A 16,730-nucleotide genomic window follows, 5' to 3' on the forward strand; every position below is an offset into this window, starting at 1 on the left:
TGGGGCAAATCTAACACAACACATCACTGAGTACCCCTCTTCATATTTTCAAGCATGGTGGTGGTTGCATCATGTTATGGGTATACTTGTCATCGGCAAGGACTAGGAACTGTTTTAGGATAGAAATAAACGGAATAGAGCTAAGCACAGGCAAAATCCTAGAGGAAAACCTGGTTCAGTCTGCTTTCCAACAGACACTGGGAGACAAATTCCCCTTTCAGCAGGATAATAACCTAAAACTCAAGGCCAAATATACTTTGGAGTAGCTTACCAAGACGACATTGAATGTTCCTGAGTAGCCTAGTTCTAGTTTTGACTTAAATCGGCTTGAAAATCTATGGCAAGACTTGAACGTGGCTGTCTAGCAATGATCAACAACTAACTTCACAGAGCTTGAAGGATTTAAAAAAATAATAACGTGCAAATATTGTACAATCCAGGTGTGCAAAGCTCTTAGAGACTTACCCAGAAAGACTCACAGCTGTAATCACTCCCAAAGGTGATTATAACATGTATTGACTCTGGGGTGTGTGAATACTGACATGAATGAGATATTTCTGTATTTCATTTTCAATACATTAGCAAAATGTTCTAAAAACATATTTTCACTTTGTCATTATGAGGTATTGTGTGTAGATGGGTGAGAAAAACAATATATTTAATCCATTTTGAATTCAGGCTGTAACACAACAACATGTGGAATAAGTCAAGAGGTATGAATACTTTCTGAAGGCACTGTACGTACTGTACATTGACAGAGAGCTCTTTGCCCTGACCTTTGCCCGTCCAGGGCTGGTTGTCCATAATGAATCACACTTAGGGGTCCTCTCCTGCATACATTCAGTTCAGAGCAGGAGCTTCTGTCTATTCAGTTGCTTTGAGTTTTTGAGTTTTCAGTGTGTTTGGAGGCACAATCACTCACTGTATCCACTTCTTTGCAGTCTTTTTATATGGCACTCACATGTAGCTCATGCATCGGTATACTCATATTGCATTCTAGTCAACAGCGGATAAGGTACCTGTAAGTACTAGTGGTCAACAAAGTTCATTCTCCAAACCCTCTATCCCGAACCCCTTCCCCCATTGTCTGCTCTCCCACATCCATCCATCCCTAACTCCCATCCTCTTTCCTGCCCCGAGTCCCACCCCCACATAATAGGCTGGAGTATAGCTTGGGCTGCAGGGAAACGGAGGGCGAGGGTTTGGGAGACTCCCTGTGGTCGTCAGGGGGTAAGGAGAAGGTGCAGTGGGCCGTGTTCTTCACCGCTCCCCCAGTGAAGTGGCAGCACAGCAGCGAGCGGAGGTGGCGGAACACGGACTTGCGGAAGATGATGAAGACCCAGGGGTCCACGATGGAGTTGAGGGCCTGGAAACGGAACGCCAGCAGGTTCTCCTGGTCGTCACCCACCGGCTCGATGGCATTGGCAAAACCGGCAATCTGAGGAGGAGAGACAGAGAGTTAGATAATGAGGAGTTTAGTTTATTAGGATCCCCAGTAGCTATTGCACATGCAACAGCTACTCTTCCTGGTCAACATAACATGTAAAATAGGAGTAAGGACTGTATAAAATCCCATCACATGCCAGTATATATGACAGGACAGTACAGAATGGGCCAGGCAGATAGACAGACAGACAGACATAGAGAGAAAGAGAGAGAGAGAGAGAGGTATCCTGGCCACAGAAAGCATCTCAGCCACCTCATTCCGTTCCTCCGTCTTCAATCCCTTATTTCCTGTGAAATATTAAATAAACAGTCCCATAATTGATTATGTGGCCTGATTGAGTGTTATTGTGTCACAGCGTAAATGTTTCCCCTGTTGCTAAGGCCTGGGAGTGAAATGTAATAACCCAAAGACGGAGTGGTAGCATCCCAGGGACCATCACAGGCCTGAGCCGTGCCAAATCACCATCGAGGAGGGAGCAGGAGAAGCACTGCGCTCTCTCCTCTCCACCATGGGCTAACTAGCCAAAACAGACACAATGTCCTGTAACAGACATTGGAGATTATCATAAGGCGGAGAACATGTGCAGACACTGTATTTGCGTTGCCATATTGCCACAACCACAGACATCATACACAATTAACTGATGTTTCTGTAGAAATGTAGTAATGCTTTTTGGAGAGAAGTGAATCCCCACATTGCACAACTGATGTTGTCGAAGGAGTCACTATACATTTCAATGTACATTTGAGGACACCTCATCACACACACACACACACACACATATTATTTTCTATCCTCGTGAGGACCTAAAAGTAATTTCCATTCAAAATCCTATTTTACCTAACCCTTAACCGTAAACCTAACCCTTACCATAACCCTAACCTTAACCCTGACCTTAACCATAACCCATAACCCAATCCCTTTACCCTAACCCTATTTTTAACCCTAAACCTAAACCCAAAGCTTAAAATAGCCTTTGTCCTCATCGGGATGTGGGAAATTATAAACGCAACATGTTTTCCCTGATTCAGCTGTTGGTCCCATCGCTTGGTGCAGGGCTGCAATGTCACTTATTCATTCACAGTGAAAGGATGAAAGGATGGCCTAGGAGTGAACTATGTGTCATCCAATGTAGCGCGCTGAGGGAGAGTGAAGTAAATCTACCATTGAGGCCATTACTGTAGCCCCAGGCTGAGAGGAGATATATGCAGGGATGTAGCTCAGTTGATAGAGCATGGCGTTTGCAACGCCAGGGTTGTGGGTTCGATTCCCACGGGGGGCCAGTATAAAAAAATATATATATATGTGTTCACTAACTGTAAGTCGCTCTGGATAAGAGCGTCTGCTAAATGACTAAAAATGTAAAATATATGTTATATGGGCTGTTCTCTGAGTCTGAACAGTGGCAGCAAGGGTAAGGGTCAGACACACAGCTCCTAACATTTACATTTTAGTCATTTAGCAGACGCTCTTATCCAGAGCGACTTACAGTTTAGTGAGTGCATACATTATTTTTTATTTTTTATTTTTTTCATACTAAGACAGTAGAGAAGTTAAAAGGCCCTGTACAGGCTGACCATTGTGGTCCTCTGTAGCTCAGTTGGTAGAGCATGGCACTTTGCTATGCCAGGATAGTGGGTTTGATTCCCGGGGCCACCCATTCTTAAAAAATGTATGCATGCATGCATGACTGTAAGTCACTTAGGATAAAGGTGTCTGCTAAATGGCATATATTACTACCCTGGCTGACGAGCGACCCATGTGACTACACAGCGAGCTGTGACTTCGAGAGCTGGTGACAGCCAGACTAATATATTACAGGCTGTCCATAGTTGGCATTACAAGGCCTTTAAGAATTATGGGTACAAACTAGGAACCTGTTTAACAGTGATAGATTAATACATAATAAAAACAGTTTTATGGTGACAGTGTCCAGGTGGGATGTCACACATTTGTAACCTTTATTTAGGTAGGGAAGTCCCATTGAGACCAAGGTCTGTTTTTTGAGGGAGCCCTGCATTATAAGACCAAGCAATTATACATTCAAGGCAGGAGCCTAGGAAACACACAAAAAAACACAATCATAAAAAAGAAAACAAAATGCAGGAAATGTGATTTGGATGTGTACTGTGAAAAAAGCCTAAGATGGTGTTTGTTGTTACGCGTTGCCAAAACATCTCCCAAACACTACAGCTCCCAAACACTACAGCTCCTGCTGTCACCTTCTCCTTGCTACCCTGCCACATATGGTCCTCTGGACAGACCTGGTATCCTTTAAGAGGCCACTGTCACTGAGTGTGGGTTTGGAACGCAGGATTGATGAGAGGCATCAGCCGCTCGCTAAACATGCTCAGTACTGATGAATGTGTGTGGTTTATAAGGCTCTGTGACAGGCTCCAGCAGCAGGGCAGTCTGGGGGGGACGATCCATCAGCAGGAAAAGGCATATACAAGAATCATAAAACACACACACACACGCGTACGCACAAACACACACACACACACACGCGTACGCACAAACACACACACACACACACACACACACACACACACACACACACACACACACACACACACACACACACACACACACACACACACACACACACACACACACACACACACACACACACACACACACACACACACACAGAAACAACACCTAAGGGTGCATCTACCTGGGTACAGTCTGTCTGTGTGGGGCCAAATCAGGGAGGCATGGACACATTATAGGCCATTTGGTGCTGGTGATGGCCTTTGCTATCAGGAAACCGGCCCCATAATGACGTCCATAGTGGCCTATTAGTCTCCATCTTGGCTCCTGAAGGACTGTTGCTCCCCTTCCCCCCAGATCCTGTTTCAATGGGATGATAAAGTTCTGTGTCTGTCCACATCAGAGACAGCAAAGCAGTACATCCCAGAGAGAGAGAGAGAGAGAGAGAGAGAGAGAGAGAGAGAGAGAGAGAGAGAGAGAGAGAGAGAGAGAGAGAGAGAGAGAGAGAGAGAGAGAGAGAGAGAGAAAACCATTTCCTGTTTTCAAGTATTTTTCAGTGACCAAAGTCTTGTTGATAATGTGATAGTTTATCGTCTAATGATGACTACAGGTGTTCCTGAGAGTGATACGACAGAGTGTCAGAGTAACTTTCCTGTGTTTGAAGGAGAGGTTATAGACCAAGGTACAGTGCATTCAGAAAGTATTCAGACCCCTTGACTTTTTCCACATTTTGTTATGTGACAGCCTTATTCTAAAATGGATTAAATTGCCCCAGTCTGAGGTCCTGAGTGCTTTGCAGCAGGTTTTCATCAAGGATCTCTCTGTACTTTGCTCCGTTCATCTTTGCCTTGATCCTGACTAGTCTCCCAGTCCCTGCCGCTGAAAAACATCCCCACAGCATGATGCTGCCACCACCATGCTTCACCGTAGGGATGATGCCAGGTTTCCTCCAGACGTGACACTTGGCATTCAGGCCAAGAGTTCCATCTTGGTTTCATCAGACCAGAGAGTCTTGTTTCTCATGGTCAGAGTCCTTTAGGTGCCTTTTGGCAAACTCCAAGCGGGCTGCCATGTGCCTTTTACTGAGGAGTGGCTTCTGTCTGGCCACTACCGTAAAGGCCTGATTGCTGGAGTGCTGTCAGAGTGACCATCTCCACTACCCTGGCGTTACAAGCGCCATGCTCTACCAATTGAGCTACAGAGGACCACCAAGAATGATGGAGGCCACTGTGTTCTTTGGGACCTTCAATGCTGCAGACATTTTTTGGTACCCTTCCCCAGATCTGTGCCTCGACACAATCCTTTCTCGAACCTCTACGGACAATTCCTTCGACCTCATGGCTTTGTTTTTGCTCTGACATGCGCTGTCAACTGTGGGACCTTATATAAACAGGTGTGTGCCTTTCTAAATCATGTCCAATCAATTGAATTTACCACAGGTGGACTCCAATCAAGTTGTATGAACATCTCAAGGATGATCAATGGAAACAGGATGCACCTGAGCTCAATTTCGAGTCTCATAGCAAAGGGTCTGAATACTTATGTAAATAAGGTATTTCTGTTTTTTATTTGTAATAAATGTGCAAACATTTCTATAAACCTGCTTTTCACTTTGTCATTATGGGGTATTATGTGTAGATTGATGATCATTTGTATTTATTTAATCAATTTTAGAATAAAGCTGTAACATAACAAAATGTGGAAAAAAGTAAAGGGGTCTGAATAATTTCAGAATGCACTGTATGTCACCATGGTGTCACTGTCAGCAGTCTCCAAATCTTTGGCTTTGGCTTCAGCTCAGTGGGCAAATGCAGCATTGACACAACCAGAAAACCAGGTTTGATACCCAGTTGGTATCATCTCAGTCTCCATCTTTCCTTACTCGTTAGACTTATCAGTCATCACCAATGTTCCTTCTAAGTTTTTTCGGCACTGAGCAAATGTCAGGTACATTTCAGGACTTCTGCGCGCAAACTTGAACATTGTAAAAATTCTGTGCAACTTCCAGCGCGCGTTTACTGTGAACACTGAGGCTTTACCCGCTTTAAGTTACAGTTTTAACAGTGGTCAAGTAGGCTACTGTGGCTATTTGATCATAATGCTGGCCTACCAGAGTGGCTACCATCAAAAACAATGGAGAAAATGCATCCCATAACATTTTAACATGGAAATAGCTGTTCTATCATTCAGCCTAAAGTAGAAGCCAATGTGTGGTATTCAATGTAGGCCTACATACCATGAGACTTTTGAAAAAAACATGCCGGGCTTGACATTAACCTGTTTATGCACTTTTCCTTCAGAAAAGGAGGTGACTGAAAATGTTGTTGTGTAGTTTGATGCAAAATAAAATGAATTATTATTCCTATACCATTATTACAGAGAATCAGACAGATTATGCTTGTCACGGTTTACTGCGAACAAGCAGACCAGGATACTTAAATAGTGTTTATTTTACTGAGGCCGCGCCGCCGGAGATGTTACACGCATTGTTTCAAATAATCGATTGCTGATCACACAACGTCAACCAATATCATCCTCTGCCTATTGGCTACTTAGCTTATTCAAGCCTGTCTCAAAATACAACACTGCCCCTTTCAGGCAAATAAAAAGCTCTTTACCAGACTTGCTAGAAATGTACAGGTTTTGTGCTCTTGTAGGACGCAATCACTCCCCTATTGCTGACTACAAATGATCTATAACTGGGCTAATAACTCACTCACTAGCAAAGGATATTAACAAAATGTGCACCCGTGGCTACATGCAGATCTCACTTTGATCTCAAAACAAGCGCATCTACTCATGACCGCTCATGCTGTAAACAGTCCAGTTAAAAGTAAATGGCACAGATCCATATTAGGCAATGCTCTATTGAAGTGATAATATCCGAGAAGCCGGTGTTTGGAGGATATATTGGCACGGGTGTTGTTAGGCCCGAGACGAAATCGAGTCGCGCAAAGTTTAGAGGCAACATTGGTCACCACATTGTCTTTGATCTCTATTAGATCTGTGACTCTCTCACTTCCCTCCTCCTTTCCTCAGCCTGTTATTATGGTCCATCCTCTGAATGCAGGCATTCCCCCAAGCCCGGAGACTGGCTCGTTCAGGGGAGACTCATTCGTATACAGTGGCCATTAATCAATGGTGGTCCATGGGGTTCTTTCTATACTCTATTCTAAGAAGACTGATTTCCTGAGAGTTTTTATCTACTTAGTACTGAGAAAATTATGTGTGTGTGGGTGGGTGGGGAAGGTAGCTGGACTTTATATGATCAAGACCCTTTTTAACCCTATTCCCCATAGCAAAACCATTATGGAAGAAAACGTCTAGATGTCTAGCTCTCAGACATTGTGCAGGTGCGGTCTGTGTGTATGTGCACTCTATCTGTGTCTGTCAAATCATTACGTCTGTCCACCAAAATTAGAACCAGCCTACACAATCCTTTTGTCATCTGTCTGGGGAATCATTGTGTGTGTGGCTGTGTGTGTATATGTATGTACAGTTGAAGTCGGAAGTTTGTATACACATTACATTTAAACTCAGTTTTCACAATTCCTGACATTTAATCCTAGTAAAAATTCCCTGTCTTAGGTCAGTTAGGATCACCACTTTGTTTTAAGAATGTGAAATGTCAGAATAATAGTAGAGAGAATTTTTTATTTCAGCTTTTATTTCTTTCATCACATTCCCAGTGGGTCAGAAGTTTACATACACTCAATTAGTATTTGGTAGCATTGCCTTTAAATTGTTTAACTTGGGTCAAACGTTTTGGGTAGCCTTCCACAAGCTTCACATAATAAGTTGGGTGAATTTTGGCCCATTCCCCTTGACAGAGCTGGTGTAACTGAGTCAGGTTTGTAGGCCTTGCTCGCAAACGCTTTTTCAGTTCTGCCCACACATTTTCAATAGGATTGAGGTCAGGGCTTTGTGATGGCCACTCCAATACCTTGACTTTGTTGTCCTTAAGCCATTTTGCCACAACTTTGGAAGTATACTTGGGGTCATTGTCCATTTGGAAGACCCATTTGCGACCAAGCTTTAACTTCCTGACTGATGTCATGAGATGTTGCTTCAATATATCCACATAATTTTCCTTCCTCATGATGCCATCTATTTTGTGAAGTGCACCAGACCCTCCTGCAGCAAAGCACCCCCACAGCATGATGCTGCCACCCCTGTCCGTCACGGTTGAGATGGTGTTCTTCGGCTTGCAAGCAACCCCCTTTTTCCACCAAACATAACGATGGTAATTATGGCCAAAAAGTTATATTTCTGTTTCATCAGAACAGAGGACATTTCTCCAAAAAGTACGATCTTTGTCCCAATGTGCAGTTGCAAACCGTAGTCTGGCATTTTTATGTAGTTTTGGAGCAGTGGCTTCTTCCTTGCTGAGCGGCCTTTCAGGTTATATCGATATAGGACTTGTTTTACTGTGGATATAGATACTTTTGTACCTGTTTCCTCCTGCATCTTCACAAGGTCCTTTGCTGTTGTTCTGGGATTGATTTGCACTTTTCGCACCAAAGTACGTTCATCTCTAGGAGACGGAACACATCTCCTTCCTGAGCGGTATGATGGCTGCATGGTCCCATGGTGTTTATACTTGTGTACTATTGTTTGTACAGATGAACGTGGTACCTTCAGGCGTTTGGAAATTGCTCCCAAGGATGAACCAGACTTGTGGAGGTCTACAATATTTTTCTGAGGTCTTGGGTGATTTCTTTTGATTTTCCCATGATGTCAAGCAAAGAGTTACTGAGTTTGAAGGTAGGCCTTGAAATACATCCACAGGTACACCTCCAATTGACTCAAATGATGTCAATTAGCCTATCAGAAGCTTTTAAAGCCATGACATCATTTTCTGGAATTTTCCAAGCTGTTTAAAGGCACAGTCAACTTACTGTATGTAAACTTCTGACCCACTGGAATTGTGATACAGTGAATTATAAGTGAAATAATCTGTCTGTAAACAATTGTTGGAAAAATTACTTGTGTCATGCACAAAGTAGATGTCCTAACCAACTTGCCAAAACTATAGTTTGTTAACAAGAAAATTGTGGAGTGGTTGAAAAACGAGTTTTAATGACTCCAACCTAAGTGTATATAAACTTCCGACTTCAACTGTATGTATGTGTGTGTGTGTGTGTGTGTGTATGTGAGTGTGGGTGTGTGTATGCATGTGCGTGTGTTAGAAAGGCCAAAAGCTATAGAGAGAGTTCAATGCAGCAATTAGACTTTACATGTGCTCAGCAGGCTTCTGTGTATTGACTGGTAGCAATGGGAGAGTTATTACCCGGAAGGCTCAATCCCCAGGTGGGGACTGGACCTGCTGTTTATGCACCAGCAAGGAACTAAAGATGTATCTAAGTATCCAACTACACGTTAAATGTATGACCTGTTAAAGTGGAGGGTGTATATAGCCTTACTGGAAAGAGTATTATGCTCTGAGGAGCGGCACAGTTATACAGGAAGGCACAATATTGATCAGGCAGGCAGCAGTATAAATATCCCATCAGTGCCTGTGGTCTGTTCATAACTCTACTGAGCCTGGCAATGATACAGATACTGGGCATCGCAGACCAGAGCTAATACAAGGTTGATCTCTTCTCAGTCAGATGACAACTTCCGAAAGAGGGAGAGAGTGAGATGGAGGGAGAGGGAGAGCATTCTCCTTCAGCTCATCACAGATGATTATGACTCACCCCACTTAGGAAACAGCAATGAAGCTCCATTGTCATCCTGTGCTTTCTTGGTAACTATCTGCATATTGTTGCTAATTATCTGCTAATTATCCTTGTATGATAATCATCGTTATGCAGTCTTTCTAACAGATGCCGATTGAAGTAATGAAGAACAGATGTTTTCCAGTAAATATGACACTTTCACTGACTTTATAGACCCATGTTTTCTCCCATCACAATGTTTTTGAAAACATCTACTTAAGTCTTGTTTTTCTAGCCCTGGGAACATGCATGCACCCGCACTCACACTCACACACGCACACATATGTGATATTACGCTCAGTGAGTTAGGAGTGGTGTGGCAGCTTGGCTTTGACGTTTCCACCCAGATAGACAAATAGAGATTGAAAAGTGCTGCATTTGCTGTGTACCAGCCAGCACAGAACCTGCTGATAGAAACCACATTAAATAGGAAGTGGAACTGTAGCATGTGTCATTATGGTGGAGTCCCCACTTTCAGATTGCCAAAGAGGAAGACTGGGTGTTGTATAGTAACTTATAGGCCATGTTGCAATGTCAGTAGAAGGCTTCAGCAATAGTCTGGCTAGGCATTTACCATTGGATCTTCTCAGGGGGTTTTCAGGTCTGATGATCAGAGCAAATGTCATATTCCTAAGAACTGCTGTCTATTGTTTTCCTGAAAGTTAATCTTGTGTTTTGAAATCATGCATAACAATGCAAAATGGTTGAGTATATTATGTATCCACCCAGTGTCCCTATGGGTATCAATGAGCGTGGCCATCATAGAGATCCTATTAAATTACTCATGGTATAGTGGACAAATATTCATAATGATGAATATTTACAAAACCACAAACATTGGGAAGAGCCGATGGCTGACTGTAATATCATATGGTTATAATTTGAAATCTAAATAATAAAGTGATCATAATAAATCATTGTCATCTAAAAAGAATGTTAATAATTATACTTCTATTATTCACTTAGCGTTCATGTGAAAAATGATGGATGATGGAGGATTTCACAGTATTATGATCTTAATTCCCCATTGATCTCTGACCAAACATAAGGGATTGGTTTAGATACAGAGTGACAGGATAGCCAGTGCCATGTTGGCCAGGACGCCTTTTCTCACGGGACGATGAAAATGGGAGAATGCTGAGGCACAAATCACATCCAGAAGGAAGGAGGAGGGAAGTGTGGCTGAGTCACAGAGGATGTGGGAAATGGGACAGAGATCATAGCCCATCTTCCTCAGCTATACAGGGTGGAACTAGGACAGACAGACAGAGACCGGAAGGGACAATAACAGACCAGGAGTGACCAGGACACCGCAACAGAGTGAAAAAGGGAGAAAACATTTTAACACACGGAGGAAGCTTGCCCATGTTTTGTGATTGAAAATGCTTTTTCCAGCCTTGTGCCCACATTAGACCAGAATAAACCTGGCAGGGAATAGCAGAAATAGCAGAATATTTGAGGGGTCACAGAGGAACACCAGACCTCCCCCAGAGTCCCTTCCTCTGTAGCATAGAATCTCTATAGATAGTCAACCCTGTGGTGCTGATTTCTGACTGTCACTCTGATGTACAACTGTGGTTACCTAGCAGGTACAGTGGGGAGAACAAGTATTTGATACACTGCCGATTTTGCAGGTTTTCCTACTTACAAAGCATGTAGAGGTCTGTAATTTTGATCATAGGTACATTTCAACTGTGAGAGACGGAATCTAAAACAACATTCCAAAAAATCACATTGTATGATTTTTAAGTAATTAATTTGCATTTTATTGCATGACATAAGTATTTGATCACCTATCAACCAGGAAGAATTCCGGCTCTCACAGACCTGTTAGTTTTTCTTTAAGAAGCCCTCCTGTTCTCCACTCATTACCTGTATTAACTGCACATGTTTGAACTCGTTACCTGTATAAAATACACCTGTCCACACACTCAATCAAACAGACTCCAACCTCTCCACAATGGCCAAGACCAGAGAGCTCTGTAAGGACATCAGGGATAAAATTGTAGATGCACAAGGCTGGGATGGGCTACAGGACAATAGGCAAGCAGCTTGGGGAGAAGGTTCAAGATGACGGTCAACCATCCTCGGTCTGGGGCTCCATGCAAGATCTCACCTCGTGGGGCATCAATGATCATGAGGAAGGTGAGGGATCAGCCCAGAACTACACGGCAGGACCTGGTCAATGACCTGAAGAGAGCTGGGACCACAGTCTCAAAGAAAACCATTAGTAACACACTACGCCGTCATGGATTAAAATCCTGCATCGCACGCAAGGTCCCCCTGCTCAAGCCAGCGCATGTCCAGGCCCGTCTGAAGTTTGCCAATGACCATCTGGATGATCCAGAGGAGGAATGGGAGAAGGTCATGTGGTCTGAAGAGACAAAAATATAGCTTTTTGGTCTAAACTCCACTCGCCGTGTTTGGAGGAAGAAGAAGGATGAGTACAACCCCAAGAACACCATCCCAACCGTGAAGCATGGAGGTGGAAACATCATTCTTTGGGGATGCTTTTCTGCAAAGGGGACAGGACGACTGCACCGTATTGAGGGGAGGATGGATGGGGCCATTAATCGCGAGATCTTGGCCAACAACCTCCTTCCCTCAGTAAGAGCATTGAAGATGGGTCGTGGCTGGGTCTTCCAGCATGACAACGACCCGAAACACACAGCCAGAACAACTAAGGAGTGGCTCCGTAAGATGCATCTCAAGGTCCTGGAGTGGCCTAGCCAGTCTCCAGACCTGAACCCAATAGAAAATCTTTGGAGGGAGCTGAAAGTCCGTATTGCCCAGCGACAGCCCCCGAAACCTGAAGGATCTGGAGAAGGTCTGTATGGAGGAGTGGGCCAAAATCCCTGCTGCAGTGTGTGCAAACCTGGTCAAGACCTACAGGAAACGTATGATCTCTGTAATTGCAAACAAAGGTTTCTGTACCAAATATTAAGTTCTGCTTTTCTGATGTATCAAATACTTATGTCATGCAATAAAATGCAAATTAATTACTTAAAAATCATACAATGTGATTTTCTGGATTTTTGTTTTAGATTCCGTCTCTTACAGTTGAAGTGTACCTATGATAAAAATTACAGACCTCTACATGCTTTGTAAGTAGGAAAACCTGCAAAATCGGCAGTGTATCAAATACTTGTTCTCCCCACTGTACATGTCTTTTATTATTAAAACTGTTGGCATGTAAGAGAGGCAGGTAGTATGTGATGAGTTTACGTTACAGCACAGAGACAGCACGATCGGTCACTGTACCCACTTCACAAGCCCTGACATGTAGACTCTCGTTAGGATTCTCCATGACTAATGGCTTCCAGAACACACCAAACTTCTCCCTGCACATCACCTCAACACACTACTACAAACAGCGCTAATACAGGGGCGTGTTAAGTAGGACACACCGTAGCTAAATGTTTTGAAATGTTCTGCAATAGAAAATTTAAATGGTTGTTTCTTATTTGACTAGTTCTGGTAACACCTCCCCGTTTCACTCAGTTTCTAAATGTTTTCTCCCTACTGAACACGATCCAGGGTTGTCATTAGGCCTGTTCAATATTGCAAAAGTAACAGCCACCCACTGATTGCCTCACTGACAGGGCTGCTCCAAAACTTTTGCTAGAGTTCTCCTGAGTTTGTGTTGGTATTTGGGTGGTTGTGGAGTAACAGAGAGTTTTCCCTACAACTAATTGATGAGTCAACTTTAAGCTGTTTCACAAGTTCGCTCAAATTAGAGACAGCTACAAATGTAAACAAAGAACTGCTATGAAGAGGGAAAGAAAGAGTGAGAGAGACAGAACAAGGCCTCAGGGCTTGGCAGTCCATTTGTTGTGGTATGCAGAATGAATAATCGACTACAATAATTTGGCAAGGCACAGTGATTGGGGAGAGACAGAGCATGAAAAACAACCATATGTGGTAGACTGTTTCCCCTTTAACGGGGATATATTGTCTCTGTGCTTTGGTTTAGTGGACATATCCAATTACCTCTACTACTCCATGTCCTCTGTGTCTTATCAACACTTAGAGGATACACATATCTGAAAGATGACTACTGTCTTATACAGTATGTGTAGTCTATATTCACAGAAAAACAAGTCAGAATTTCATACCGTAAAAGTGAGGAATACTTCCATCCACTGGGCACAGACGTCAATTCAACGTCTATTCCACGTTGGTTCAAAGTAATTTCATTGAAATTACGTGGAATCAACGTTGATTCAACCAGTGTCTGCCCAGTGGGCAGTTTCTATTCCAGATGGAACTAAGCTCATTACTATATTGCCACAATGTTTATATTATGTTAACTCATACTCAAATAATGTTGTTGACCCGTCCTATACTCGTATTTGCTGCCAAAGCATAAATTGGAGAAAAAACACACTTCAAAAACCCTACCTCAAAGTTGTATCTCAAACAGACCATTTAAAAAATGTCATACTTCTGAGGAGGATGAGCTGGCCAATCAGCGGTCTAGAGGAGGATGAGCTGGCCAATAAGCGGTCTACTTGCTTGACTATCTTTAATGACCGGTACACGCTCACATCATTCTGTTGTTGGGGTACGCCCACACCATTCCAACACAGAAAAGCTGCTTTTTAACATACATAGTCCTGTAGTCAAATGACCAAATTGCCCTCTAGTGGCCTCATGGGCGGAATGTTATTAATATTTTTCATAATTCCATAATTAATTAACATTTTTGCTAAAAACCCACCAAAGTCAAATGTTTTTTTGTTATATTTCAGTCTTCTGTGATGTATATAAAGTGTAATATTGGGATGCAAACTCAAAATGCAATACATTTCAACTCTATATCTGTAATGAATACTCAGGGAGAAAAAGATGCAGATTCACAAGCAGAGCGCAACAGGCAATGGTCATACACAGGTAGGCAAACAGGCAGGAGAATCAAAAACTAGGACTGAAGGCTATAACTGGTTCTCACAACCGAGCTAGGAAAAGGCTTAGTAGAGTCAAAAAGAACAATCCCTCACAAGGCACAAACAGAATGAACTGAACTAAATAAGGAGCTGATGAGACCAGGTGAGTAACTAACACAGGTGAAATCAATGAACAAAAATGAAAGACAGGGCTACGTTCAAGAACACAAGGTTGACTAAGAAAATAAATATAGAACCTTACAATATCTGACATGGTACAGATGTCTTCTTTTTTTTAAGCCCATAACCATGTGTGTAAGGTGTGTACCTTTGTTTCAGGGAGGTAGCTCAGTTGGTAGAGCATGGCGTTTGCAACGCCAGGGTTGTGGGTTTGATTCCCATGGGGTATGAAAATGTAAAAGAATAATGTATGCACTAACTGTAAGTCGCTCTGGATAAGAGCGTCTGCTAAATGACGTAAATGTAATGTTTCAAAGTATATTTGTTTAAGACTACCAAGAAACACTCTGTGTGACCCCAATTTAGCCCACTGCAGTAAAAGGTTATTAATTTCCATTTTATGGAAGGAAAAGTGTTTTACTTATATTGTAAGTAATTATAGGTCATATTTAATAGAAATCTGGAAACACTGGACAGTTACTTTAAGGAGATAGGTTGGGGGTAAGGCCCTGTGATAGACTAGCATCCTGTCCAGGGGATGTACTTGTATATCAAGTTGCCTCACACTACAGAAACAGGATAAATAGGCTCCTGCTCCTATGAGCCCTTCTGGATCGCTCAAGCCAAGCCTCATGCAAGGCTTGTCATCTGGGTGGAGCTGGCAGCACACAGCTGCTGTGCTGGGGTACAGGGGCATCTCAGGTGAACTCACACACACACAATATAATGAGGACAGATTGAGGGTACAGGGGTGAGTGTGGACCAGAATGACACACACACTGACTGTCACAGTCAATCAATCAATCAATCACATTTATTTATAAAGCCCTTTTTACATCAGCAGATGTCACAAAGTGCTATACAGAAACCCAGCCTAAAACAAACACACAGACCTATAACGTTCCTCCCTTACACTCACACTTCTCTTGCGCACACACACACACACACACACACACACACAGGTCCAGCCCATGACGTTGGCATGGGAACACTGAGGGTAGCGGACACCTGAGGTGATTGTTCAGGGGCATAAAGTGTGATCCAAACACTGACTGTCACACACTAAAACAAACACACAGACACACATCTGTGACATAGATGACGTCCCACTGGGCACAGACGTCAATTCAACGTCTATTCCACATTGGTTCATCGTAATGTCAATGCCGTGGAACAACGTTGATTCAACCAATGTATGCCCAGTGGGATGGCTATGAAAATAATTGTTGAGAACTCTGGTGAACTCTCTCAATACCCACTTCAGGGAAATGTCCTCTGCAATGTCCACCCATTACCCTCTGGACCTCTATATTACTGATGGTTTCACTAAACAATACAGCCGCAGCCACACATCCGTGAAGGGATTTAGCTAGAAACCAACTGAAACCAACAGTCCCACGTTAAAGCAACTATGCTTGGTTGTTTATTGCTATGTATTTAGCTATGTTAAATTGAGTAATTCAGTTAAATTATGCTCCCTTGGCTCCTTTTAGGGGCAGGGGGCACATATAAGTTGTTTTGTCAAGGCCAGTAATGGGATGTGTAAGGGGGTGAGAGGACTTTTAGCTGGAGCGTACTAGTAAACACCAACTATGGGTCAGTGGTCCCTAAAACCCAAAGCCACAGATGCTGTTATGAGTTCCTGGATGCATGGTTCCAATTATTTCCTCAGAATCTTGCAGTCCCCGCTGTCCACATTCTCTAGCTTAGAGGGTTCTACGGGTGGAATATGTGTTCTCCACATGAACCGAGACTTCTAGAATGATCAGAGAGAGATTTAATAAACAGAGATTTAATAAAAACACTCCCTAAACAGCCTTTAAATAAATCTAAATTTACAATGTAAGAAGTGAAAACAAAGGGAACAGTATTCCCTGCTGGTTTTATGATGTAGGATAAATGGATCAGGTCCATCCATGTTTTAATGGTATGATTGTTTACTAAATGCAGGGAAACTTAAAACCTGATATTGAAGCAACTCAATATTCCAATAGGAAATTAAGA

The 16,730-nt window shown here is 42.8% G+C and overlaps 1 protein-coding gene across 1 annotated transcript in view; it reads right to left on the reverse strand.

Moving 5' to 3' along the window:
* Window positions 1-723: 723 nt before the first annotated feature.
* Window positions 724-16,730, reverse strand: part of LOC121567055 (prostacyclin receptor-like) — a 62,873-nt gene continuing 46,866 nt past the window's right edge. Inside the window, exon 2 of the mRNA XM_041876997.1 lies at window positions 724-1,438. Within this exon, the coding sequence (XP_041732931.1) occupies window positions 1,112-1,438 (327 nt within the window). The 3' untranslated portion in view covers window positions 724-1,111. The remainder of the gene's footprint in view (window positions 1,439-16,730) is intronic.

Source organism: Coregonus clupeaformis, chromosome 5 (genome assembly GCF_020615455.1).
Source record: "Coregonus clupeaformis isolate EN_2021a chromosome 5, ASM2061545v1, whole genome shotgun sequence".
In the NCBI taxonomy this organism is placed as follows: Eukaryota; Metazoa; Chordata; class Actinopteri; order Salmoniformes; family Salmonidae; genus Coregonus; species Coregonus clupeaformis.